The sequence below is a fragment of the Anoplolepis gracilipes genome, chromosome 1 (genome assembly GCF_047496725.1).
Source record: "Anoplolepis gracilipes chromosome 1, ASM4749672v1, whole genome shotgun sequence".
NCBI classification, from domain to species: domain Eukaryota; kingdom Metazoa; phylum Arthropoda; class Insecta; order Hymenoptera; family Formicidae; genus Anoplolepis; species Anoplolepis gracilipes.
The window spans coordinates 764,068-792,033 of NC_132970.1; the positions used below are offsets into that span (position 1 = coordinate 764,068).

At 38.5% G+C, this 27,966-nt stretch overlaps 2 protein-coding genes across 5 annotated transcripts in view; one reads left to right on the plus strand and one right to left on the minus strand.

Moving 5' to 3' along the window:
• LOC140672971 (neurotrimin) overlaps window positions 1-27,494 on the plus strand; it is a 380,463-nt gene extending 352,969 nt beyond the window's left edge. For 3 of the 4 annotated variants that reach the window (XM_072905510.1, XM_072905503.1, XM_072905527.1), the window contains exons 5-7: window positions 1,749-1,876; window positions 13,685-13,853; window positions 14,459-27,494. In XM_072905510.1, coding sequence (XP_072761611.1) covers window positions 1,749-1,876; window positions 13,685-13,853; window positions 14,459-14,550 — 389 coding nt within the window. In that variant the 3' untranslated portion in view covers window positions 14,551-27,494. The remainder of the gene's footprint in view (window positions 1-1,748; window positions 1,877-13,684; window positions 13,854-14,458) is intronic. The other variant, XM_072905519.1, reaches the window with a different exon arrangement.
• Window positions 1-27,966, minus strand: part of LOC140673003 (uncharacterized) — a 309,159-nt gene that overhangs the window by 245,271 nt on the left and 35,922 nt on the right. The window lies entirely within an intron of this gene.

Sequence of the window (27,966 nt, forward strand, 5' to 3'; positions counted from 1 at the left end):
CGCATGGCTCTTCCGCGCCACAAAAGGACGCAAAACGAACCGTCTGTCCAATCGACCGAACGTGGACGACGACTATAAATACGCGAGATGAAAATCGACGCGACGGTTCGGCATTTTTCAGAATTATAAATAAATTTCTGACGGTCGATCCGACACTCACCCTCTTCGCTGACTGACCCTTGTCGGGGGCTACACGCCAAAGGGTCATCTCCGACAAGGCTTCCTAATTCTGCATAACGCTATGCTACATCCCAATTGCAACATGCAGATGCGAGGCCTCGACCCGAGCTTCCCATAACCATCGCCTGCGCTGATTTCCTATCACCGAGAGATAACTGTTCCTTCTAAAGCGACGAATCTTGCCGCTCCGATTCCCAAATCTATGAACTTTGGATAGGATGAGGCTGCGACAAGTGAGACAAATTTAATCCAGAGGTGTGCGGAAATTTATATGCCGCGATATCTCACGATAATTCGAGCGTCTTGTACGCGATACATATATCTTCTATCTATTCAAAAAAATTAGATATACATCTTTCATCTTTTTAATTTTAGTGTAAATTATATTAAACGAAAGTATGAATAAAATTTTTCGTAAAAGTGGGAAAAGTGTTTACTTTAATGAGATATGCGGGCTATCTCAGAAAATAGAAAAAAAAAATCTTTGCTATCCAAACACGCGATGTTCATGGCAGGCAAGACAAGTTTTCTACTCGCGCAATATTCGAGATAAAAAGATACGAAGAGGATTAGCTTTGTTGTTTCCATAATGCGCTGACGGTAATGAATGTTGCCGTTTCGTTTTACAAACACGTACCTAGATCCTTCGCGGCGATACGAATAATAAGATTTAGTATTACGACGTTTTGCGTTAAAAGGTAGATAGAGACCAACTTTCCTCCCCTTCCTTTCCCTCCCCCCCTCCCCCCTCTCCTTTATTCTCCGCCAACGCCATTGTGTTTTTTATAACCACGATGCGCATAGCTGAAGATTCGCAAAAACAAGACGCGTCGAGGCAAGAGACATTTACATGAAAGAAACGTAAAATTCTGGGTCGCGATGAAATCTCATCTTTAAATCTTTAGATTTAATCCGCCAAGAGACTAAGCTCTTACGTTGGCGTGGTAAATCGTGTAGCTCCGAAGCGCGATGTGACAAATATATGTGTTATTTACATAAAACGCGCATAAAATCATGCGACGCATGATAGGATCCCGTGTATTCAGATTTTGAAGTTTAATGCGAAAGAAAGCGCGTTACATTCTCGCCAAGAGAGAGAGAGAGAGAGAGAGAGAGAGAGAGAGAGAGAGACGATTTGAGCAGAGACATTTCAGAAATCATAAGGTATCGCTGAAAGAAAAGCATTGCTCAGGACACAACTTGACTGATATTTGTTCTAACGAAATAAATATTTTAAACGGAGATATGATTCCCTCGTGAATTTAATCCAGACAAAAGTTACGCGCTCTCGTTTGCCGTCTACAAAGGGAGCGAAAATGAGGTACGAGAGGGAAAGAGAAAGAAATAATACACATTATATCTACCCTTTATTCTCTGCCTGGCGCAATATAATATTTAATTGTACGGCTGTAAATTATTATGGCACCCAACTGTTCTTTTCCGTCGACAAAATAGTTCCGATGATATGTCATCGCACATATTCTCTCGAATAACACCTACAATTTCATATTTTACGTAAAATCGAAAAATTATTCGCAGATAAAGCAAGTGACATTTTTATTTTTCAGAGCCAAAAACTGAGATTTTGGGTGCGCCGGATCTGTTCATCAATCGAGGTAGCACCATTAATCTCACGTGCGTCGTCTTGCAGAGTCCAGAGCCGCCCGCCTACATTTTTTGGAATCACAACGACGCGGTAAGTCTGCACCGTTGATCCATTGTTATTATCATTTCTGTAACAATTTGCGACGTACATAGTATGGGACAACTGAAGGCTTAAGCGCGCAAAGTTTACGCGCGACGGATAGTTTACAGAGAGAGAGAGAGAGAGAGAGAGACGCGGCTGCAATATCGCGCGATTAGCGCGACCTAGATTTATTACCAACACGCGCACGACTCTGCCCAACGTTGACTTTGCGCACGGATAATTAATGATGATCCTACTTCTCCTAAGGATATATATATATATATATATATATATATATATATATATATATATATATATATGTATCCTAATATCGCGAAAGGCAACGCGTCGAATAAGTTTCTGCTTCTCGCTCCGCCGCGAGAAGCCAAGTTTCCGCAAGATGAAATTTTCAGCGCCGCACCGGCTGAAACTTCCATCTCCCTTCGTCATGTTTATTACGCGTGCACAGTTGTTCGAGATTATTATTGTTGTTACTTTCCTCCTGCCGTTATACATATATTACATTGTACATTATTTTTCGTTATTAATTCCAACAAGTCCGAAGTAAAGTACATGTATCTGCAACACTTCAATGTGTGATTTATGACTTTCTACTTTAATTAAATTTATTGTCAATACTAGAAATAAACTTTACTTTCTTTTTTTTTTAAGAAAAAAGTTAATTTTTTATTATTAATAGTGTTCAAAAGAGTTATAGATTTTAAATTATTAACTTTTTCTGAAATATAACGTGTTTGTTAAATAACACTTTAGAGCTCTAAATAATATACAAATAATAAGAATAAAATTTAGCATTAAGAGCAATTTGATAACATTCTTAAAAATAAAGTGACAATATATTTCAAAATCAAAACGCAATGACAGATATAAAAAAATATAAAAAATACCAGATTATCCTATTGCCGCTTTTATAGTTTTTATATTCTTTATATATGTCATCGCGTTCTGATTTTGAAATATATTGTCACTTTGTTTGAACGTTATCAAATTGCTCTTAATGCCAAATTTTGTTCTTAGTATTTGTCAAAATTTTATCATTTGGCGGTTTTTTTTTTTTTTTCATTAGCACAATCCCAAGAGAGTCGATGACAATATGAATAGCGGAAATTCCGAGCGGCTATCTGAGATCCAATCAGCTTTTCGCAAATTTCGCTACGGAGATAATAGCGGTAAAGAGGTGCGTGATAAATGGCCGTACAGAGGCGTCGGCGAAGGTCGTTTCTAATTAGGTACCTCGTCTGGAACTCCAGGAAGTCGAACAGTTCCGATTAGGGCGCTGATAGTGGACGGGTAAGCGCACTTACCCACCTGCTGTCATACAAGAATGTTGAGCGGCTTGAAACGTCGCTAAGAATTAATCGAGCGGAATTTACATCTTACGAGGCGAGCCAACGTATATAATTCCAACTGTAAAATATTTTCGGCACTTAATCCTAGCCGTGTACGCTTGAAGTTACAGAACAATATTTGCGTATTTATGATGAGTACGCAGGATGTGTTACACGTTTGCACGCGTATTTATTATAATTAAAATATCACGCGAGAGAGAGAGAGAGAGAGAGAGAGAGAGAGAGAGGGAGGGAGGGAGGGAGGGAGGGAGGGAGGGAGGGAGGGAGCCATACATACACAGACACACGCGCGTGTGACAACTATTAAGCCGGCCAAAAAAACTTTCGAGTTTAAGCTCTTAAAACATGCTGTACACACAGGAATCCAAATATTCTTGTAAAAAATTACTTTTCCCGCAAGAATTTTCCCATAAATATTTCACGAGCCATTTAAAATGATAAAGTACGAATGAAAAAATACGAACAAAAATTTAAAAGGGAAGATATTTTTTTTTTTTTATTTATTCATACAATAGAATCTATTATTCTATTCTCCTAGTCGGTAGATTTAAACTTGGAACGCATTTAAAGATATAAGACCCGTTCCACGTTTCTGACATTGATTAATGAATATTACGATTATCGATCATCGTGCTTCTCTCCAAGTGTCCTAATTCGGAAAAAAATAAACTGATTTGTACGATTCGAGTTGAAATTTTGTTTCTATTTTTAACTTCAATTTTCTCACTTGTTATAAATTCTATAAAATTTCGATAAGTTTAATTTATATAGGAATTGATTTCTTGCTTATCTTAAATAAATAACTGCTTTCTTACTTAAATATTTAAAAGAGAAACTTTTGATAAAACCATAGGTTAAATAATTCCAAAAGAGGATCTAACTATATGTGTGCTTAAAACACCGAGATTGATATTAAATTGAACATTGAAATAAAAAAAAAAAAAAAAAAAGGAGAAAAATATCGTGTCGAATAAATCACTCAAAAAAATGATCTTGCAACTTCAATAAAAATTTTCTAGGTGTAAAAAATTAACTGAAACAGATAAATAATTAGCAAATACTGTGATACTGCATATATTTTGTACTTAATCAATTTAAATGACAGAGACAGAATTATATTTATGTACTACTAGTGTAATTTAGACAGAAAATTTTTTTGTGATGCCTATCAAGGACGATTATATTTGTGATTAATATTTGGCAATGGGATTTAAATTTCCTAAACATATTGCTAGAATATTGCTATAAATTCCACAGAAATCTCGCAAAAATACACGAATTTTTAATTAATATATTTTTATTATACACACATATAATATATATATATATATATATATATATATATATATATATATATATATATATATATATACAGGATATCCTAACTTAAACTTTTTGGAGTTAAAAAATTACATTCTTCAGTTAATTTCAGATAGAGTTTACTGTAATAGAATTTTAATTTAAGGCTTAATTATAAAAATTGGAAACTTACAAAAAATGATGACGTCCTTCGATATTTTTTCGCTGAGGAAAAATTGACTCCAAATGATTTCAAGAATCTGCCGGACATCCTGTATATACAAATTTTTGTTACAACAGAGACTACTTTTTTAACACACAAGTTTTTTTAATGGACTTAAAACGGACGAATTAAATATGCGCGCGCACAAAGGAAGATAAAACATTCCGACGACGACGGCGGCGGCGGCTGTTTGCGAGCAGTTGACCGGCCAATAAATTTTGATAATGTCTCGACTGGCTGGCCCGCCGTTAAATCGCGAGAGTCGTGGCAAAATTGGTAACAGCACTCAGGAGGTTCCATTAGGCGCATTAAGCCTGACCGAGAGCTTTGGGACCCGGCTGGGCGCGCAAGTAGAAACAACGCTCGCTCGCACACCTTAAAGAGGACTCCGTCGTGCGTGACTAACGCGCGACGTGCAGTTTCGAAAGGTTCTGGACCGTAAATGAGTCGAGAGGGAATCCCAAATCCCAAATCCACGCAATATTATTCCCGTTCTCTCTGGCGCAGAACCGACCGTCGCGTCGCGTCGTCGGAAAATATTGATAACATTACCGTGTGTGATTAACTTAGATCCAGATTTATCAGAGCCGGGCCAACGTTACCTCCGCCGTATTATAATTGATACAACGATCGTGCCATCCTGAACGGATTATCTCTTGCTACGTGATTGCGGAGAAAATGTTTCGTAATGACTGTTTCATCTTATCGAGAGGCCGATATCTCGAATATTAAGACTAAACTCGGAACCATTATTCGTGTTAGCGAATCGTTATCCTGTACAAAGATCCTCTCAAATGTCACGTGCACTCGCAAAGGATTACGCGTATGGATCCTCATGAACACTGCTCATCTCAAGTAAGTAGCGCGTCTCCGCATCGTCCTCTTTAAGTATTTCGTCAGCGTAGCCGATAAAGTGGTTCGGTAAAGAGATCGCATAGGTTCCCATGGGATCGATTAGAAGGCCGTGCAAAATAACCGCGTTACGATCCGGTAATCGTGATCTTGCGCGATCCATAATAATGATTCATGCGCGTTCGCGGAAGAGACGCCGTGATGGTCCCTGGACGTGATAAACCCATGGTCGCTACGAGCGATAAGGGAACGCGAGGAACAATCATCTCCCCCCTTTTCCTCCTCCTCCTCCTCCTGCTCCTCTTCCTCTTCCTTTCCAGAAATCGTCCTGAGGGAACCGACCGAAATTCCCCTTCCGATAATAAGGTCGTCCTCTCCTTCCCATCTTTCTCCTCCCGGATCGATCCATTGCACGCGAAACATTTTCCGGCCGCAAGGAATTCGCCGGAACCACCCGGGCGCGTTTGCTTTCACGCTCCGATACACCTTATCCCTTTGATTTTGATTGAATTTCGTGCAGGCGTCTGTTGCGACGACCGCATCCCTGGAGCGACACGGCGTTGCTTATCGATGCGCGACGATACGACACCTCTAGAAGGACAGCATCTTTATATCTGTTTTTTTTTTTTTTTTTTTTTAATTTGAGATGTCTTAAAACGCACGAATGATATTTCGATATATGACATTACGCTAAAAATCAACGGAAAAGGGTTCTGTTGCGAAAATTCGTGAGAAAAACTTAAAAAAAGTCTCGGTAAAAATTTGATATTTTCATGACATGTATGATTATCTCTCAGAACTAAAAAAACAGATATTAATTATTTGTATACGCTAACAAATTACACAAACCTAACCACATTTCGGTCTAATTTCATTTGCGTTGGCTCCATTGTAATATATATTTCGCTTCTCGAATTAATTCTAGTCGATTGATGATTCACCTCCAAGAAATTTTCCCTATTAAGATAATTAAACACGATAGCACATTCCACCACTTTACATGTCAATCGTGGAAAGACTGCCAGAAGAAGTAAGAAGTAAGAAGTCAGCTGTCAGAGTGGCATGGGTTCCGTGACAGAAAAATAAAAGCACACTTTGCATAAATTCGCAGTCATCGCGGAAAAAAGTGCACGCGATCAAACTGTTAATTATAATTTTAATTATGAATTGCTGTTATATGTATCCGCGTCAGATTTTTTGTTCTGCCACGTAATCGAACAGCGTCCCGAATAAAAGGTGAAAACGCGACTTTTGACGTTGCGTTAACTTTGCGCATCCCTCTCCGTCATTCTCTTTAGACCCACAAAAATAAAGCGTTGCTGTGAAGGATAGAGGGACCTGAATCTGAATCGAGAAATTGTCAACCTTGCCCGAACAGAGCGGTATAAGACGTGCGAGATAAACATCGGATTTATGTACTGCCTATAAAGTCCCGGGCTCATTTTCTGCGACGAACGCACTTTTCGTCCCCGTGAAAAAACACATTTCCAAACCGGGTGTGATCTTTATTTCGTCGACTCACGTATACGAAATGAGAGAGCGTCCCTCGGCCCTCGGTCCTCGGCGTGGCCCGAGTTGGTCGACTGGACGCGTGCGACGCGGTCGCTTTTATTTACGGCTGTTTGCATGTGTCGGCTACAATTCTGGCGTCGAGTGCCGGCAAAAAAGCTGGTAACAAGTCGTCGAGAGTGCCGCTCGTGTTACGCTTACATGCGTGACACGCGCGAACGGAATATTTTTCTCTCGCAAAATGGACTACGATGACTCGGACAAAAAAAAAGCGAGCGAGAATGAATCATGTACGGCTACTTAAAAGAGAGAAAGAGAGCAGTTTGTATGATACAGAATGTAGATGGAAACAATGGATCAAACTTATTATGTCATTACTAACAGCTGGAATATTAGTGGAATAAAAAAATAAATTAATAACAATAAATCAAACAGCATTTATTATAAAAAATGAGAATAATTCAGATAAATACTTTCCTATTTTCCCTATTTCCTTACGTGTACAAGAGAAAATGAAAATCTCTCTGATCACAATGAAAAATTAGGTATTTTTTTCACGCAAAGATAACATCGATCGATAAGCATTAATTATGCGAGAACGCGATTACACGGCTTCCAAATATTTTCCACGGGAAATCGATTGACTACTTCAACCGGCCGGGAGATAACAAACTTGTTATTTCAATAGCGAATGTGGACCGTATCAAGCATAAAATTTGAATAAATGAAAGAATAATACGGTAAAAAGATGATCCATTTGGAATGGTTTTTCCTTCTGTCCTGTTTTTTTCATAAATTTCTGTTTGATTCGTACGAGATGTGTGCGCTATTTTTTATATAATGTTACCGTAATAAACATAAAAAGGAGAAATCATAATGACATAATCGATAATTAACAGACCGCCATTTATTCTCACTGCGCGCACGAGTACTTAAATAGAAAATCTCGTCCCAAGAGTATTTCACGGAGTAAATGCAATGCAATTTTCCAGCGTCGTAGGAAACCTAAAGTGAAATTAGGAAAGGGGAGACGAGCGCCGAGCATGTTGCGAGACAAATACCGAACCGCTGTAATTTTCCGAGATGCAGGCAAGCGCAAAGGCATACCTTCGGGGCGTCAAAAATTACGTCACGCAGTATAGAGAGAGAGAGAGAGAGAGAGACTCGTTGTCGCATATAAATTGCAACGACTATCGAACGATACGGAGTAGATCGATTTGACGATTTGAATTATATTCGATTAAATTTCAGAAACTTTTTCATCGGTCATAGTGCAATCCATGTCACTTTGCACAGATATTGAATATTCCACGATAAACACGTGTCAGATCGTGGAAATATGACGACGGCAGCGGCGATACCGTACGTATAGTAAAATATGTATGTATATACATGTATGTACATCGGTCGCGTCACATTTTTCGAAAACATTTCACATTTGCCGCACTCATTTGGCCTGCAGCGCAGATGAAACGCAAAATCCCGAAATAACAACCGATTTCGTCGTAACAACTGGCAACTTTATTCTGTTCTTGACGAGAAACGCGACAGTGAGTAAAAGCGCGTGTGGAAAATTCACCCGAGAAAACCACAGATTGAAGGTCGGATTTATCAAAGCAAACGAAATGGAAAAAGTCATGATAAAAGGGAGGACGAGAAGATAAGTAGAACGTCGCAAATAGCAACGTCAATGCGAGAAATGAATGTTCGGTTATTAAATTGTACAGTTAATTTTGTCCCTTTTATTATCAAGAGTTTAAAATGTTCGAGAAAGCAAAATTATAACGTACATATCGCGTAATGTAATCTCTCTACGTGAAATGAATATAGAATTATATAGGATAACTAAGAATTATGCAAAACGAGTTAAACCTAGTTAGATAAATTTGTGGAGAATTGATAGAATGTACTCTTTCATACAGCACTTGAAAAAGGGCGGTTTACGATAATACGCGATATGCAGTTTCATTTCGTATGCTCAACTGCAAATGACACAATGCCGTACTGTATAATTTCATTTAATCCACTCGCATTTTAAACTCTCTTGAAAGGATATATATTATATATTTAAATTTAAAATTAATATATTGCCTACACATACACATACACGCGCGCGCGCGCGATGTCAATCGATTTATTAATGAAATTAACAAATTAATATTTCGTGCAAATTTATTAAAAACTCATACGTTGTGCAATATGCGGCAACGATTATAACATGACTAGTGCATTCGACCGCTTTGTTAATAATTTCGATACGTTTTCAGTAACGCGGCGGATAATCTGCGTTATTCTCGACACAAAGCAATTGATTTTGTCCGCGCACAATTTTCAACTACATAATGTACGAGAACGGCTATGGGAATCAACAGTGACGCGAGAGTGAACCATTTTATTACAATAAACGCCGAGCTGAAATGACAAATTTGATAAATGATAAAAGAGAAAAGAGATGGGAGGGAGGAGCAAGTAAGAAGGGTAAAACTATGGAGGATACAATGGGGCGAGATGCAGAACGGAGGGGTGCCGTTATCTCGAAATGCGCGACTGTGATAAGACGAAAGTACTAACCCGTAAAGGGAAGGAAGGGCGGGAAAACCATTCCGACAAACTATTGAGTCTGAGTTCCATCTCGACCGGCAATCCCGCGGGATACCGATTTCCGCTAAGGGCGTGTAATGAGGTTGACGAGACCATTCTCTGCCTCACTTTTCTCCCCATCGTGAAAACTTTCGCACGCGTCAAAACTTTGGCAAATTACTACTTCTATGAAACGCACTGCGAAATTATCTGGCTCATTTTGCACATGTTATGCTATATCTTTGAATTCTTTCAACAATTAAATAAGAAAACTCACCCTTGTCAATTCACTACTGATGAGCAATAATTTTGTTACTTCTTTCATAATTTAAATCTACTCTTTTTCAATAGTTGAAAGCTCTCAAATACGTATTATTAATTTCAAATTGTGTGAAATACAAATCTGTTTCATTGGAAAGGGAGAAAGAGAGAAAGAGAGAGAGAAGAATTATAATAAACATTGTTGTAACTGACAGAACGAAAAATGTAAATATGTCTCTAGTTTAAATATAACATCCATTTATTTCAGATCGATTTACAGTCTCCAAAGTTAATCGATGTGTAATTGGTCGCTGTTTTAATTTAATCGTCGATGCAGAGTCAGCACTTTATACGATTAATGAACTGAAAATTGGATATTATTTATCTATCTTGATGATTGAGTAGAATTAGATAAAAGTCGATTCGATTCAAAACACATCATTCGTCCGAGTAATTATAGAAATGTCATTTATCGTATAAATCTGCACATATATTGCGGACATGACGCGTAAAAAGCGATACTATTAAACATTTCAATAAGATTATATATATATATATAATATTGAAATGTTTAATAGTATAATAATTTAATAGTACATAATAATAGTAGTAAAGTACTAAAAATAGTAATAGCAGTTTAATAGTACATAATTTAATTATATATATATATACAGGATGTTCTGTATTGATGAAAAACCTACTAATGCAGATTTTTGACATCATTTGGAGTCGATTTTCGTCAGCGAAAATATCGAGGAAGGTCATTATTTTTTGCAAGTTTTCAATTTTTGTCATTATATACCGTTATAATTAAGCCTTAAAATTCTACTAGAGTAAACTCTATTTGAAATCAACTAAAGAATGTAGTTTTGGTAATTTTTTAACTCCAAAAAGTTTAATTTGCGAAAAGCGCCTTTTTTCAATCGCTTATAACTCGGAAATTATTGATGCCTCGACATTTTCGCTGAGGAAAAATCGTCTCCAAATGATCTCAAGAATTTGCCGTTAGCAAATTTTTCACCAATTACATCCCGTATATATATATATATATCGTAAAATATTGATATTAAGAGAACGATCACGCTGGATCAATATTTAAAGACGCAATGGTTTATCGTTCACGTGAACGTGCGCGTTAAAGAGAAGAAACTTGCCACGAATTGTAAAAGTTTAAGGAAGTCTCAAGACGTAAGTTTACGTTACGTAGTTTTAGAGGTTTAACTCGGGTCGGCGTTGTTTAATTTTATGCTCGTGTATATGAACTGCCGGAAAGACGATCACGCCCTTCGAAAACTCGTTAATTTGCGAGTGCGCGGTGGCTTATAAAAAACTAACTAGACGAGAACCCAGAAGCTTTATACATACATACATACATACATACATACATATAGCTATCGGTATAAGAAAGTTTGGTTTTCATAGGCGGCAGAAATGCAACTGCCAAAGAGAGCACCGTGGACGCGTGCACGTGTCTGTGTATCCGACGTGTATTACGTAAGTCCGACCGGATTAATAATGGAAACGAAAGTTCATCGCGTATTATCTTGTGTTAGGCATGCGCTTTGAATAACAGAACGGAAGGAAGGTAGTCGCGGCGCTTATCAAACTCGACGACAGCGCTAACTTTCCTCCCCCGGTTCGATTAATCGCACTCTTTGAGAACATAGCAGGGATAAACAACTCGGCGACCGATATTCTATTCTTATTCCTGGGGATTCGATGCGCGCGACAGTCCGGAAAGATTAAATTCTCCCAAGGATAGCTTACTCGCGCGCATTATTCTTAATCGAAAGAAACTTCAAAGAAATCTTTTGTTCTCTTCCACCGTTTCTTTTCTCAGCGCGAGACAATTACACTTTGCATACAATTACTTCGAATTGCCCTTTTGCGAAAAGGAATTTGAGCGTGCAATATAATATAATACTTTAATAGCGTATTCTGGAGATAAAGTAAAGCAAAAATGTGAATATTAATAATAAATGACAGATTGTGCAAGCATTTAAATGTAGTTACAAATACGTGAATTATGCTTATGATTTCTTTATAAAGTCCTTAAAATTGAAATTTTAACGTCGAATATTGTAAATTTATAATTTTATTATCATGACAAGAATTTTAAATTATCTTCTTTATAGAATCACGAGAAAAATACGTACTTTAGTACAAAACTCTTGAATATTACATCAAGTATTGAGGAAAACGCGGCTCCTACGAAAATATAACATGCAAAAGAAATTGAATTAATAATAAAGCATTTATCCTTGCCAAGATGATCGTGGAAGAGCACGACGCTCGAATTTCTTAACGTTGAAACACAGAAGTGAATATCCAACAACGTGTTGTTGGGGATGCTCTACAATTCTCGCTCCCTTAAGAAGGCTTACGTGCCTCTCTCAGACGGAAGCGAGCTACCGTAAAGTTCCGGCTCCGCGGATTATTTATTTAAAAATCCTTCTCGGCTCTTGCCGAGACTTTCTTCGCTCTCTTCCTCTCTCTCTTTCTCTCTTTCTCTCTCTCTCTCTCTCTCTCTCTCTCTCTCTCTCTCTCTCTCTCTTTTTTCTCTTTATTCCTTTCAACTCGCGTGTACCAAATGTTGGACCCTACCAACCCCGCGTTAAAACGACACTCGTGACAAGCGTCGTTGAGTGGAACAGACGTAGGATAAACACGACGTTTGTCGGGGCCTTGCAATGAGTACACTACTAGCGTTTAGACGTCACGCTCAATTCTCCACTGCAAGTTCATAAGCTTAAATAACACGTAAAATATTGTGAAATACTTGAATTATTTTCACACGGGAGAGAGATTTATTTTTATCATATTAGATGTGTAAACAAAACAATATTTGATTTATAACAATAAAATATGCTCGGGTTTAACATTTTTGTAGCGAGATATGCTTCAAAATATTTTCTTTAATTTTTCAATATTTTTCAATATTTTCTATGTATAGAAGGGAATCCGAGAGATATTGATGCGCAATATACTCAAATTAAAAACTATACAAAGATATGCAATATTGCGTGGATATACACACGCACACACACACACATATATGTATGTACATATAAACTCTCGTGCAGCTGTCGCGGAAAATTGTCCGCAGTAACATTTATCCTAGAGAATATCCTCGAGGCATAAGTCGCCAGCAAAGCAATTTGCACCGAACGTCTGGACGAACTCTCTCTCTCTCTCTCTCTCTCTCTCTCTCTCTCTCTCTCTCTCTCTCTCTCTCTCTCTCTCTCTCTCTCTCTCTCTCTCTCTCTCTCTCTCTCTCTCTCTCTCTCTCTCTCTCTCTCTCTCTCTCTCTCTCTCTCTCTCTCTCTCTCTCTCTCTCTCTCTCTCTCTCTCTCTCTCTCTCTCTCTCTCTCTTCCCTCTCGTATCACTGGGAAGAGAGGGCCGCTTTAGTATCGTACTTTACAATCTCCGATCCGATCGTCTAGAACGCACCGGCAAAGAATTCCTGTTAGGGAGGAGAAAGGAAATGTCGTATTTTTTTCTCACCCTCATCCTCGTACTCCTTCCGCGAACAAAAAGGAAGGGAGTCATTCCTCCGATGGGCTTATCTCCGTCCGCGTCCTCATCGTCTCAATGTCCATAGGGACCAGTCCAATAAAAAACTGTATCCGTCGATGGTTAGCCGATTTCTCACTAGTCCCCTTCCTTCACATTCGACCTGAGAGATACCGTTCCTCAAGATGATCGTTCGATCTTTGTTTCAGATAATCAGCTACGACTCGAACAGAGGCGGCGTCTCCGTAGTCACAGAGAAGGGTGACAGCACGACGAGTTTCCTTCTGGTGCAAGAGGCAAAGCCGTCGGACTCGGGACGGTACACTTGTAACCCCAGTAATGCTCAACCAAAATCGATCACCGTACACGTACTCAACGGTGAGTGATCGAAGATTCGAAGACGATTTCTTACGAGAAAACGATCAAAGGAGACGTTAAAAACGAGCATCCTAGAAACGTGGTCAGAAATGTCGTATAAGAAATTCCGAATCAAATTTTGCGCTATCCCGAATCTATTATTAATTTTTCACTTAGAAATTTTAATTAATTAATTCGCTATCATTGCTCTGTCAGTTTTTTTTTTTTTTTTTTTTTTTTTTTTTTACGCTGGTCCATCATTTGTCAAATTAAATTTTAATTTTAATTGTTAAATAACTATATATAATCATTGATACATATACATATACATATATTATAAACACAATTTTTATGCGCTTGTTTATTAGTCTAAAATCAATATTCAATATGCATATCCAGAGTTGGCAAATTCTCTTTTTCGGATGAGATTATGCGTCTGGCAAAACCGCGCCAATTACACGGACGGGAAAATAATTAGCCAAATTGCAATAGTCGACGGCGTTTTATTTCGGTCGCTCGACGGAAAGAACAATGGTGAAGGGCGGAAAGGGGAAAATAACAGACGGATGGGTTAACACCAGGCATTGCGAGTCTTCAGAAAATTTAAGTGTTGCCCTCTGTTTCAGGAGAGTATCCCGCGGCAATGCAGCATGGCGGTCAGGCCAAGCAACCGAGGCTGTACTCTCTTCTGCTCTGCCTGTGTCTGCTACTTTACTAATTGCTCCATTCCATCGCGCATTTTCGAAGGAAGAAGTCGGAGAGCACTTTAGAGCGAATGAGAATATGTGCATGTATGTGTATGCGTGTATGTGTGCGTGCGCATGCTGTGTAAGAGAAGAAGAAAGAGAGAGAGAGAGAGAGGGGCGAGGGGGAGGCCATCGTCAGAGGTTATCGTCACACGGGTCGCGCGAAAATGCCATAGCGAGATAGGATGGTGCGACGAGGCGCATCCGATGAGAGGATGCTTTTGACTGTGCGCCGGAACGATGACTCTTTCGCAACGACGCGTCGTTTCTCGACACGACGATGATGACGCAACGCGTCCGGAAGGAACGGTGCAACCGAGCAGTGCGATGACGCTTTTAACGGCGGCTTCGCACAGGCCACGTAACGGTCCGGGATCGCGAACACACACGGTACGATATAATAATAACACATAAGCGAGCACAAATGCGTCACAATTATGAAAATGTAACACAGCCCCTACAACACGATATATTGATAGAATATTGTTTCGGGAATATTGTTTAACAAGATTGGAATATTGCATGTAATATTCCTGAAAGCTTGCCACAATATAGATGTGTCTGCTGCGAAACTATATTGTACAATATTTCTGTAATGATGCTGATATATTTTAAATTGTATTGGATATATATTTTTCTGCAACGTAAATACAATATTTACAAAATATTGCAGATTATCTCTTATTTGTATAATACTTATTTTGTCCGATATTTAACAATTTTAAACAATTAGTTCAATATTTGAACTCTCTGTGTTAGGATTGTATCAGAAATTAATATATTTAATGTTATGTTTTTGCAGGCTTCAAATACTTTTATGAAGAAAAAAAAAAAAAAAAAAAAAAAAAAAACAACTTGAATACGAAATAGATAACGCATAGTGCGGCACATAGTAATAGTGAAAGATATGTGATTGCATTATAATATAGCAGTAATATTTTGCATCTGCAATAAAATGTTAAATTTATAATATTTGCACAGTATTGCTGCAATATTTGTAATTGTGGCAACATTGAAATATTCATGCAATATTTGAGCAATATTTCGTGCTGTAAAGGAGGTGTACAGTCGGTTTCGTTAACGACAGACTGTTTATTCGCGAGTGAGTTCATACAGTTTTAAGGGGCGAGTTTATTCGACGAATAAGTCCTACAGTTCAATGTGTCGATGAAATTGCACAAAGAGCAATTGAAATACGTAAAGGAGAAAATACGATGCTCGGGGTGTCGCGCAAAAATCGCGGGCGCTTTCAGTTTTCGTTTAAATATTCGGAATAATCGAAGGCTTAAATGAGAATCCTCTCGAGGTAAAGTTCCTCGCTGCGGAACATGACTTTCCCGATTCATTTGCATTTCATCCAAGATCTTCGAATTCCGATTGTTCGCAATTCAGAGAGACTCTCGAAACAATCGGCTCTCCTCTCTCCAAGTGCGACGGCAAATACCTCTGGCTCGAGGAAAAAGTGAATCTTTCCGGGAGGGAGGGAGGGAGGGACACGTACTCGTACACGCAGACACAGAGCTGACGGAAGATCGAACATGGGGGTGGAGGCGATAAAGAAACAACGGAAAGGTACGCGTCGCAAGTGCGTGGCTTTCTCCGCGATTAATTCAAACAGATTGAAAGAGTGTCTGTCGACGAACTTTCCGGTCAGCGAGACTCGATGGTGACAAATGCATCGAGGAGGAGGAGAACGAATGCGTTGCCACGCAACCTGGGCTTTGACCGGTACACGCTTCGGAATCCGCGCGACTGAATGACCGACAACACGTGCGACCGATGTATATACCGTTATATATTCTTCCCCGATCGCATACACACAAGAGCCTTTTGTGCGATCCTCGTAATTCTCATGTTCCAATATTGACGCCGCCGCACTTCCGGCGACGAACGAGCTACAAAATCTCGAGTCTCTATTCTCGTGATCGGCGGGAGCGGAAGCGGAAGCGATTATCGTGCAATCGAATCGCACGCGTCCCGACACTTTTTTTTTTTTTCTTTTCTATATGTTTTCGCGTAGCACGTCATCTATCTCGTATCAATTGGCGTGTAATATAAAAGTTCACGCGATATTTATCGATCGAAATCGATAAATAGCCTGATTTTTGTTTCATTATTCTTCAAATTTATATTTTGATTACAAGCAATTGTGTTTCTTCACACTGCAGGCTGCCATCGGCGTGTATTTAAAGCGGTGAAATTAGTTTATGCGAAACAATAGTCGGATATTGTGAAATTCAACAGCAATTAACGCTTCTGTTCCGACAGTTGTCTGCATCAAAAGATACAGAGACAAAGTGAGATTCGCGCAGTGCATGACGATATTTGCATTAATCCAATCGCGTAATCTCCGATGCGTTGTAAAAGTTCGAGAAATGAAATTTTTTACATTACAAAGCAAGAGAATATGCGGTGGAATTGCGTAAAGGAATCTTCTTCGACAAATTTTTTTAATATTAATACAGTTATACAATCCAGAGCAATATTCCTAAAGCAATGTAAAATTCATCATATTATTCGCGAGAGATTTCAAGAGACATTTGACTGATATCTCTGTTATAAAGTAAATTAAATTTCGTAAACGCACGAGAAACTTCTTTCTCTCTGTCAGAATTAATAAAAATACCTTATAAAAGCATATAAAACACATGAAGTGTCAAAGAGTAGGAAGAAATGGGATGAAAATAACACTATGCAACGCGGAATTAAAATAAAATCCCATTAATCCAAATATGCAGAACCTTTCGTTTTCTCTGTGTAATATTTACATTTGTTTACGCTATTTACAAAGTATGTACAGTGTTGAAGAAAAGATACAGAATAAACATACGAAAAAGGAAGAAATGGAATTTATTTCCTACTCCTATGAAGAGATTTCCGTAAAAGGGAAAAATAATTAGAAAAAATTGGCCGTACGTGCAATTTGCGCAATTAGCAGACGCGCAAGCGCAAATGTGGCGAAGATAGCGGAAGGAAAACGTCGTCCTAATCGATCAAACCCGTGCGAGGATGAAAGCGCGAAACGCATCCGGTTCAATTAACTCTCGCAATTTGCTCTTTTCAAGCAACCCATTCGTCTTTGCCGGGCAGTCGTATCGGAAACTTCAAATATATATAATATCGAATTCTGCACAACACCTTCCCTTAGCGCGATCTATAATTCTTGTCCACGCTATTGCTGTCCCATTCATTTCTTACGCTTTGTCGTTTTTCAACCAAACGAACGTCAAAGACGGTCTCCGGGGAGTTTTTGCTTATTATATTTTCTTCTCAGATTCTCTTCTCTCGTTTTTAAATTATTCTTAAATATTGAAGAAAAAAAATTTGCATGATTTTTCACTCGCATTTACATATATCTTTATTTATGTTTGAGATTGATAAAAGTACGGTTTGAAAAATCGTGCTAAAATCGGCATGTTCTATGAATTTGTTTCCGTGTCTGATTGAAATGCGTAATGTTTTAAAGATGATCCTGTCAAAAAAAAAAAAGTTTTAATTTTTCAAAAATTTATAGGTACAACTCTTTTTCGATTCTATATCAATTTTTTTAACATTGCAAAATGAAAGAAGAATTCAAATATTTCTCATCTCTTGATCGATCGAGATGTGTGGCGTGAAAAGATATTTCAGTCGATTCGGTAACTGGTTTAAAACATATTTAGGAACTTCTTGCCGGCAACGACGCACAATTCAATTCGACGATGTTGCTCTCTCTCTCTCTCTCTCTCTCTCTCTCTCTCTCTCTCTCTCTCTCTCTCTTGTAACGATTAATAAAACTCGGAGCTGTCGCGAACGCGAACAGTGGAATAAAAGCAGACGGAACATACATATGAATAATGAATGAAAACGGAAATGCGGGGAAACATGTGCCGGCCGAAAAGCGCATGCGCAAACGCGAGAGAGCAGCAATATCCGCGACGGAAGAACGTGATTAAAAAAGATAAAAAAAAAAAAAAAAAAAGATTTCCAGCTACCAGTATAATACAGTAGCTCGACTACGCGTAAGAACATGCCTCTTGTCGTCGTTCTCCTCCTCGTCGTCGTTGACCGGATAATCAAGTTCCTCTGTCTCTCTGGTCCCCACCCCCCTTATTTCCTGGACAAAAAGAGCGACCCTCGGCCCCAGAGGTAGACGTTTAGTAGATCTTTCCTCCCGTCTGCGGCTGGTCGCTTCTCCATTCTTTCTCTGGACCGAGGAAAATCGGATGGTTCCGGACAGGAAAAAAGCGCGGTCGTGGAACGAGAGACACAGAGAAAGAAAGAGAGAGAGAGAGAGAGAGAGAGAGAGAGAGAGAGAGAGAGAGAGAGAGAGAGAGAGAGAGAGAGAGAGAGAGAGGGAGGGAGAGAGCGCTGGACCGCAACGACTCTCGGCGATCTGCCTTCATTTATCAGGTTAAACGCGAGGTACACCACATAATGTCGTCGGCGAGGTTCTCCAAGCGGATGTACGCTCTCGTTGCTTCTCTCATTCGTGTTATCACACGCGTACACACGCGTACACTCTAATCCACCCTATGCCTTGTGCGAGCATTGGATTAACACGTGATCGCATCAACTGATCGATGTTAATCCGATGTTTCATACGACAAAAACTATATCACAGATCACAAATAATATGCAGGAAAAAGAGAGAGAGAGAGAGAGAAAGAGAGAGAGCGCCAACGTATTATGTTTATTCAAGATACGGAAGGACCGCGCGATTCTTATGGAAAAGTTACCTCGGTCAAATTAGTTGAAATTTTAGTATGATGTAGTAGTTCATGACATTCTGATGAAAAGTCCCACTGGGCCCAAGGACGATTTCCGAGATAAGGGAGGTTCAAAAGTCAATAATAGTGTTTTATTCGAAAATATTATATTATTTGAAAATATCTGTATGTAAGAAGTGCATTCCATCTATACTTGACCCCCTAAAATTCAATGATAGTGCTCCGGGCTCTTAAATATGACTCCTTGATCCCCTGACCTCCTGATCCCTCCTCCCAGAACTCAAAATATGAAATCATCTAAAAAGTGTATTTTAAGTTTCATAACCTTGAAAGCAGGGATCAAAGGGGGTTTTCATAACAATGATCAAAAATAATCCTCAGGTTAGGATCGATGCAAATTCGAAGTCTGGGCGTAACTTCCGGTTTGACTCCCAGGTCACGTGGAGGATCACGATGACCTAAAACGATCCTAGTCGAGATCGATGCAGAAATCCACTTTTTAGACGATTTTATATTTTGACTCCAGGAAGGGATCAGGGGATCGTATTTAAGGGCTCGGAGTACTACCATTGAATTTTAAGGGATCAAGTAGATGGAAAGCGCACGACAGCACACTTCTTATACATATGACATGTTCAAATGGTAATGTTCTCGAATAAGATATTATTATTGACTTTTGACCTCCCGTATCTCGGAAACTGTCCATTTGTCGATCTCGGGCCCGTTGAGATTTTTGCTCGCAGAACGTCATGACCTTACATCATACTAAAATTTCAGCTGATTTGACGAGGGTCACTTTTTGATAAAAATCGTGGGGGAGGGGTCCTTTGCATCATAGGAAAATAAAGCCACGACACGATTGATGGATTAGATCTTTTTTTTTTTTTTTAATCTCTCACGACACAGAATCAAAAGAAAAATGCCAACTTGTTCTAAGACTACATTTTCGTAAATATAGCATACACTTTCGATCTAAAGTGTATTACTTTATTTCATCGCGTGAATTTTAACATACATATCTGTAGAAATTATCGTAAATTCCTAGATTTCCTAAGATTAAGAAATCGATGCCGTTGAAAATGCAACGAAACGTATGATGAAAGTACTATAATGGCTCTCAGCGTGGGAAGGGTTAAGGATTCTCATCAAAACTTTCCTCGAGTTTTCTGCGCGAAAGAATCCACTTGATTTATGTATGAACGTGATTGCGAGGTATTGTAATAATTTAAGATCGCCAGCCGGTTGCACTTCCGTTGTAGAACGCCGTATTCTTCGATACATTTTCAACCGTGAAGAGAGTGTTCCGTCGAAGTAGAGAGGAAGGGAGGAGGGTGAAGAGGGCGGGAGAGGGAGGAGAAGGGAAAGAGAAAGACTGCGCAATATTCGGGGGTTCGCGTGCAACGCGCGCGCCTATCGTCGTTCCTTGGTATTTCCATCCACTTTTATTCTTTACTATAATAGCATCCGACATGGAGAATGCCGGATTCGTGACCGGCAAGCGAGACTCTCCATGTGCTCGGTCAGACGGACGTGCTCGTTTTACCCTTCCCGCTTTTTTCCGGAACGCAGTTCTCTCTCTCTCTCTCTCTCTCTCTCTCTCTCTCTCTCTCTCTCTCTCTCTCTCTCTTCGCGTACGTGCAGCTGGCTTTAATTAAAAATGAGCGGCATTTTTTCTCGTATTACGTCAACGAGCTTATCCCGTGCCCGAGCTAAGCGTTATTGTTTCTCATTTCTGACTGTTATTTCGTCGGCCTGTCTTCACGGATTATTGAGCCGTGCAATTTCTGCTACTCGAACGACGTGAACGGAATAATTGTGAACAACTGCATACGATTATAATCAAATAATCTTGAATAAACAATGAACATTTCTCTATCCGAATATTTTGTTTTAATGGCAAATTTTTTTTTTCACGCAGTTAGTTGTGTAATATAGAAGGTTCATTATAAAGAATTAGAGATACATTTTCTACGGCACTTTTTTTATTCTTCGAAGCAGAGGATAAATCGCAAATTAGTGTCTCTCACGTTTATAAAAACAACGATACGCCAATCGAATAAAGCTTAACGCGTCCATTTTTCCAAAAGATACTCGCGGTCTACGTCGTGGGTGTAATAATAAAACGCATTTCGTCGAATGAATGCAATAAGCACGAAGGAGTAGAATCGCTCCGACTTAATTTGCCGCTTGAGTTTACGTTACCATTTAGATACTTGGGAAGCGTCCGCGCGGAGTATCTCGACCGACAACTGCCTCTTCGAAGAGCGCGCCGCTCATTAAGCGCGCAAAACTAAACGTCGGTATAATTTCTGGCTCCGGTTACAAGATCGTTACCGCCGCGAATTAGAGTCGCGTTACAAAGCCGAATTCTCATTCGCTCTCTCGCGGCGAACGACGTCATTGCATTGTCCGAGAAATAACCGAAGTCGAGAAAACCTGAAAAGCCAATTAGCGTCAATCCGGTGAGATAAGAACAAGGAGAGAGACACAGCCTACCATACACATTACAAGTAGTGTATTTCTGGATTACTTAAGGGGATTCTAAAGCTGTTCTATATTACTGACAAAATCTAACCTGTCATGACAATATATTTGCTTAATATAAAAGTTACAATTTATACCCATAAAATAAAATAGATTCCCATTGTAAGAATTACAGCAAGGAATATTTGTGAACTTTTAGAAATGAGTTTAGTAGAAGCCTAGTAAAAACATTTTGCTGCTCTACATTTTCTTCAACGAAATGTTTTTTATCTAGACGTCTAAGCTCATATCTAAAAGTTTACTAATATCCTTTCATACAATTTATATCTGGAACCTATCTGGACTTTATTGATACAAATTTCGTATCAAGCAATTATTATTTACGACCTGGCTCCAGAAGCCGATAAAAAAACCATAATTTCTTAACTGTTTTCTTTACTAATATAAAATCGCATAGGTTCTGAAAAGATTTCGGTGCTTTTAGCGTGCAAAAGGAATTTATCATTCTATATAACCAACAAAAACATTTTGATATAATAAAAATATCGATAATACAGGATGGTTTAGGATCCCCTTAAGACAGACAATTCCTCTATATTGCGACCGGAATAATTCAATGCAAGAGCACTCTCCTCCCGATAGAGAAAAAATACTAAAGAACGCACGCGCGCGCGTTTTGGCTTCGGGGAAATATCGTTAGCTTTTCTATCAGATCCAGAGATAAAAGCTGATATATTTATGACCATCGAGTTCTCCTGCGGCGCAAAATATCCGCAGGTGGACCCGCGGATCGTTTTTTTCTTCTTTCTATTATTTTTATTTATTTTTTTTTTTTTAATTCGGACACGAGCGATACGCGGTTACGGATTAAACGTTTCGCTTTTACCCGCTCTTCCGCGGCCGGATGAATCTCTGTCCGCTTAGAAGTTTATAGGGTTTGTAAGGTAAAAACTTTATACCAGCGCCGGGACGGAACGAGACTGCCAAAGCGGATCCGCGGGCACGTATACCATGTCCGTATCTATCCACCTACCTACCTAGCTATCTATCGGTCAAAATGCAATTTCGCGCGTCGAAAAAGTCGCGAGCAGCCCCGGTGAATTTTTACACAGCCGGTCGCGCACGGTCGACGTGCTCGCGCGCTTGGTTTTAATTTACAAGCTAAATAGTTGAATCAAAAAGCGGATTGAATCGCACGCGCGGTAGTCGCGGTGAGCATTAGTATTCAGCGACAACCGCGCGCTGTGGATTCCGCACTGCTGCGAGGCCTGCATTAATACCGAGGGAGAATGTTGAGCGCCGAACGACTCGGGGTGCACGCGAAACAGGCGAACGGAAGAAGAAAAAGCGAGAACGCTGGGGAAGGGAAAAAAAGGAAACCCTGTAATCGTGTAACAGCTAATATGGAGAGGCGCGATAGACGCGCTCCGGATAGACGAGAGCGGATGGTTGCCATTTTTCATTCGGATAGCGGGATACGCAAATAAAAGAAGCGTGCGCGTGCCGGGATTTCGTTATTTTACCCCTTCGTCTCCTTCGGTATCAGGGGTGCACGATCGACATACACCAACGAAGGAGATGCCCCAAGTTACAAGTCAATACCAAGTCAAGCCCATAAAAAGCCTGATTACGTGTTTCCCGAAACCGACTGTCATACGTGAGTAACAAAATTAATAAAAAGAGACAAAACGTCATCATCCGAAAGGTTTAATCGCTTTTGTATTAATACGATATTTCTATTTTCTTACTTTTATATCTTTTCTACTTTGGAGTATTTTCTTTTTATTCAACATAATAGCAACGTTTCTCACGTCACGTTAAAAGTACAGAACCGAGTGATGTGAACGAAAAAAGCTCGACAATGTTGGACATTGTGTCTTTTCGTCCAATACTCCACAATTAAATTACCCCATATATGTATATAGTTTTATCTTTTTTATTTTTTTTTTTTTTTTTTATCAATCATCTCGATTCACTGTAATATGTTTGTCACTTGCGAAAGACTAGAATACCGATTTTATTTCACCGATACCCTGAATTTCTAAAGTAACGTTTGACGTGTCGACGTACCGATTGTGGCGCTAAATATTACAATACATCATTTAATTATATCCATCAGAATACTCTTGTTTCCGATCATTGTCGTCACAATAGAATCGATTGACTGACCTCTTTTCATTCGGTTGAGCTTTGTCAATTTTTCACGTGCGCAAGTTTCCAATAACTACGCTCGGACGTGCATATTTTTTGATTCGAAAATCTAACCAGTGAAATAAAAAGAGGAAGGGAAATAAACAGAAAAACGAAAAAAAAAAAAAAAAGGGTGCGATAAGCCACTTTCGTTTGGCGCGGTACGAATTAGTATGCGGCGCGATGCATGTGCACAGGAAAGGGGATTCTATACGTGACGATTTATAAAAAGCCGGTGCATTTTTGTGTGCGCGAGATGTGACGTATGACGTATGCAACAACGACGACGATGATTCGTGTCGCTTCGAAAGCACGCGAAAAATTAATTATATTTTTTTTTTTTTTTTTCATGTTTTTTTGAAATTCGTGTCGTTAACCATCTCGAAGACAAGAACATTTTGTTTAGATTTTATTTCGTTAAAACTAAACTTTAACTATTAACCGCGATGAAGTAGAAAGAAGCATTCATCTCTTACGTTTGCATAATTGATTTTACGTGCAATATAATATCATGAAATGTATAGAGTATCTCGCAACTAATGGGAATAATAAAAAGGTAATGATTTCAGATGAAAAATAAATACAAAACTAAATTTTTTTGTATAACAAATATTTGTTTCATGGAAAATTGACTTTAAAATTTGAGAAATTAATAACAGACGTAGGCTTTTTTAAACTTGAATAAACTCTAATGATTTCGTCATATATATTTGAATTTGTTTTAACAGTGATTATTAAATAAAATATAAAATACTACAGTCCGTTTTATTCTCTCTAAAGTAATTTAAAATATTTATATTATTGGGAAAAACCGTGCATAAAAGCATTCGCGATAAATTTTACTTTTTTAATAGAATGTTATTTTTTTTATACATATTTTTTTTAAATATCTCTTTAACCTTTATATAATAGTTTTAGATATATATTTAGAGACTAATTATTTTAATAATTATCAAAGTATCTTTTTATACAATTTAATATGCTCGAAAAGCTACAACACATTTATAAAATTTTCGCGAAATATATTGGATAATATGCAACACAGATCATCAGAAGTCATTCAAGCTTAAAAAAGGATAATATTTTATTATTTCTGTAAAGTCAATTTAAAAAAAACATAATTGTTTAACAAACGGTATTATATATTTTTCACTTTTTTTGTACAGAATCATTACCTTCTCAGTTGTACTATTAGTTATAAGAAAGACACCACTCTATGTTATAAACAAATATGGATCATACGTCGATCATAAAGATGGAAATCTCTCGGTTTTGTTAAATTGACTTTGATCGAATAAAACGTGCAAGAAACGATGCAAGAAACAAGAAACAGATATTTTGCGTAGCACAACTTACTGTTGCGCCTTCCTAATGGATGGTTCGTAATAACGGAATTGATGGCAAATAATCAAACGGTTATCGTTTAATGATATTCAGTTCTACAATATTCTCGTAATAATTATGCGCACGCAAAGCGATGGAAACCGGACGCGGTGCAGGCCCTCAGCCTAATTTCGATGATTGAACGGCGCCGAGTATTGATATACAGATCAATCTACATTTCAGCGCGTTACATCTCGCGCGAATGGAATTTGTCAAAGTAGAAGCGAAACCTCGATTCCGATAACTTTGGCGAGACGATTCGATAAATATTTTAGCTGTTTAATTTATAAAATGCAATACAAGTCCTAAAGTGCGGTAACTTTTTGCACGCACGTGCAAAAGTTTTTGTGTATAAAATATATGAGCAGCATTATTATATGTATATTATATATTATCGAAACTAAAAATATATACATATATTTGTCACTTAAATTAAATATTAGGTACATAAATTGTTATTGTGAGAAGCTAAATATTTTTAGAAAATTTGATAAGTCTGAATTTAATTATAATAAAAATTTATTTAAACAATAATAACTACAAATCTTTGTTTTGCTAAATTGATAAATCTATTAAAAATAGATAGCTACAAGAATGTTGTACATTAATATGAATCAAATGTATTTCCGATCAAAAATGAAAGATATGGACGGAAAGAGAAAATTCTCACCTCAAAGAATCTATTTTAACTCAAAATTCTTATTAAATAATTTTGCTAATTATATATAAAATAATTATAGATAAAATAAAGAACAATATAAATTTAATTAATTTCAACTTTACTGTTTATAATATAATATAATAATCATTTTTATGAATAAACTCGAAAAGAAACAGTCGCAGAAATTTTTCATTTTCACTATCGCTCTCAATGTTTAATTTTAAGAAAAATATTCTCATATCGTTTTGCCAAGGTTATTAAAATTCCCCCGAGCGACATAAATATTAAACATGAAATTATATCTGGTGTAGGCGCGAAGCAGATCTTCGTCAGGCTCGCTCTCATCAGCTAACATCGACGACCGATTGACGATGCGAACTACTTCTCTCGTATGTAAATATGTACGTAAAAAAAGTCTGTTTAGTTGTTTAGTTGGTCTCGACAATACACGACGAACACAACACGTTATCGCGTTTGCCATTTGATTCATTTTCTACGATACACCTGTACATGTTCGCCTGCGCGTGTGTGTACGACCTTGACTAACTGCAACCGTGACGGTGAACGCGATGTTAGAGCCAAGGTAAATAGCGTCGGAATTTAATGTGTCACATTTAGATATCATAAACGAGCTCGACCGAGCATTTCGCGACGTCGCGCAAATACATTACGTAAGACGCCAGCCGGTAGTTCGTTAAATCGAGTGATAATGCTTGAGCGTGTTGCTGCCGACGTCGCGCGTACGCGCGCATACTCCACCATATGTCATCGTAATACATACGTGCAACTTATTGCCATTGTAACGTTACTGCCTAGTCAATGTGAAGAAAAATTCCTCGTTCTCTAAGCCAATGGCTGTGCATACGCCGCGAATTTACAAGCGTATAAACGCCAGCGGTAGCGAATCTAAAAAAAAAAAAAACTCTTCGAAGACGTCAGAGTAAAAAAAAAATTTTTTCAGACCTTTATTATAATTATCCTTTACACATTTTGTACTTTACGGTCTTTGTTAGGTGTGAAATTGCGAAAATATTGAGAAAAAATGAATCTTGGAGAGAGAAAGAGAGAGAGAGAGAGAGAGAGAGAGAGAGAGACTGCCAGTGTGGATGACAGAGTGTGTCTGCGCTAATTACGTTCGTAAATCTATCGCGAGACCGCCGCGAAGATGGCCACGCGCCAAATCGGATAGTTTTAACGTAATCTTAAAATATTCCGTATCCCTCCCCTCGTCTTGCGGGGGCGCACGAGAGAGGGTACCCTACGTCATGTATGAGCGGAATCGAGCGCGCGTGATGACTTTTCCGATATTCGATTTGCCGCTCGACCCGCGAACACTCTCATTAACTATTCAGGTCGAAGTAGGAGTGACTTGTTCTCTCTTTTTAATGATCCGCGCAACACGCGCGGCGTTGTCGCGCGATAAATTACGACACTTACGCTTTCCGCTTTTTTTTTCTCTCTTTCTGTCTTCTTCCTACATCTCTGGGGGGGGGGGGGGGAAAAAAAAAAAAGAAAATACGGTTAGCAACCTCCACTTTGGGGCCTACGATTAGTAATCAAATTATTTGGATTGCTCGTAACCCCAATTTTACATAAATAACCTACCTTTCACCTCGCGTAACTAAAAATTGCAATTACTCTGAGCGAAATTTTGACCGTTTTTTTTTTTTTTTTTTTTTTTTTGTAGTTGAGTAACATTTTGATTAGTGTCCTTTAAATAAAAATTATCTTTGCGTAACTGGATATCGACGGAACTAATTGAGAGAATTGACTAACAATAAATATAACTTAAAAATCTTTGAAATAAACAGAATAGCTAATTGCAAAATTTAGTTACGAGCAATCCAAATAATTTGATTACTAATCGTGGGCCCCAAAGTGGGTTGCTAACCGTGTTCTTTTTCCCCAGAGATCCCTGTGCGCATCTGTCCGCGGAGATGACAACGCGGACACGAGTCGCA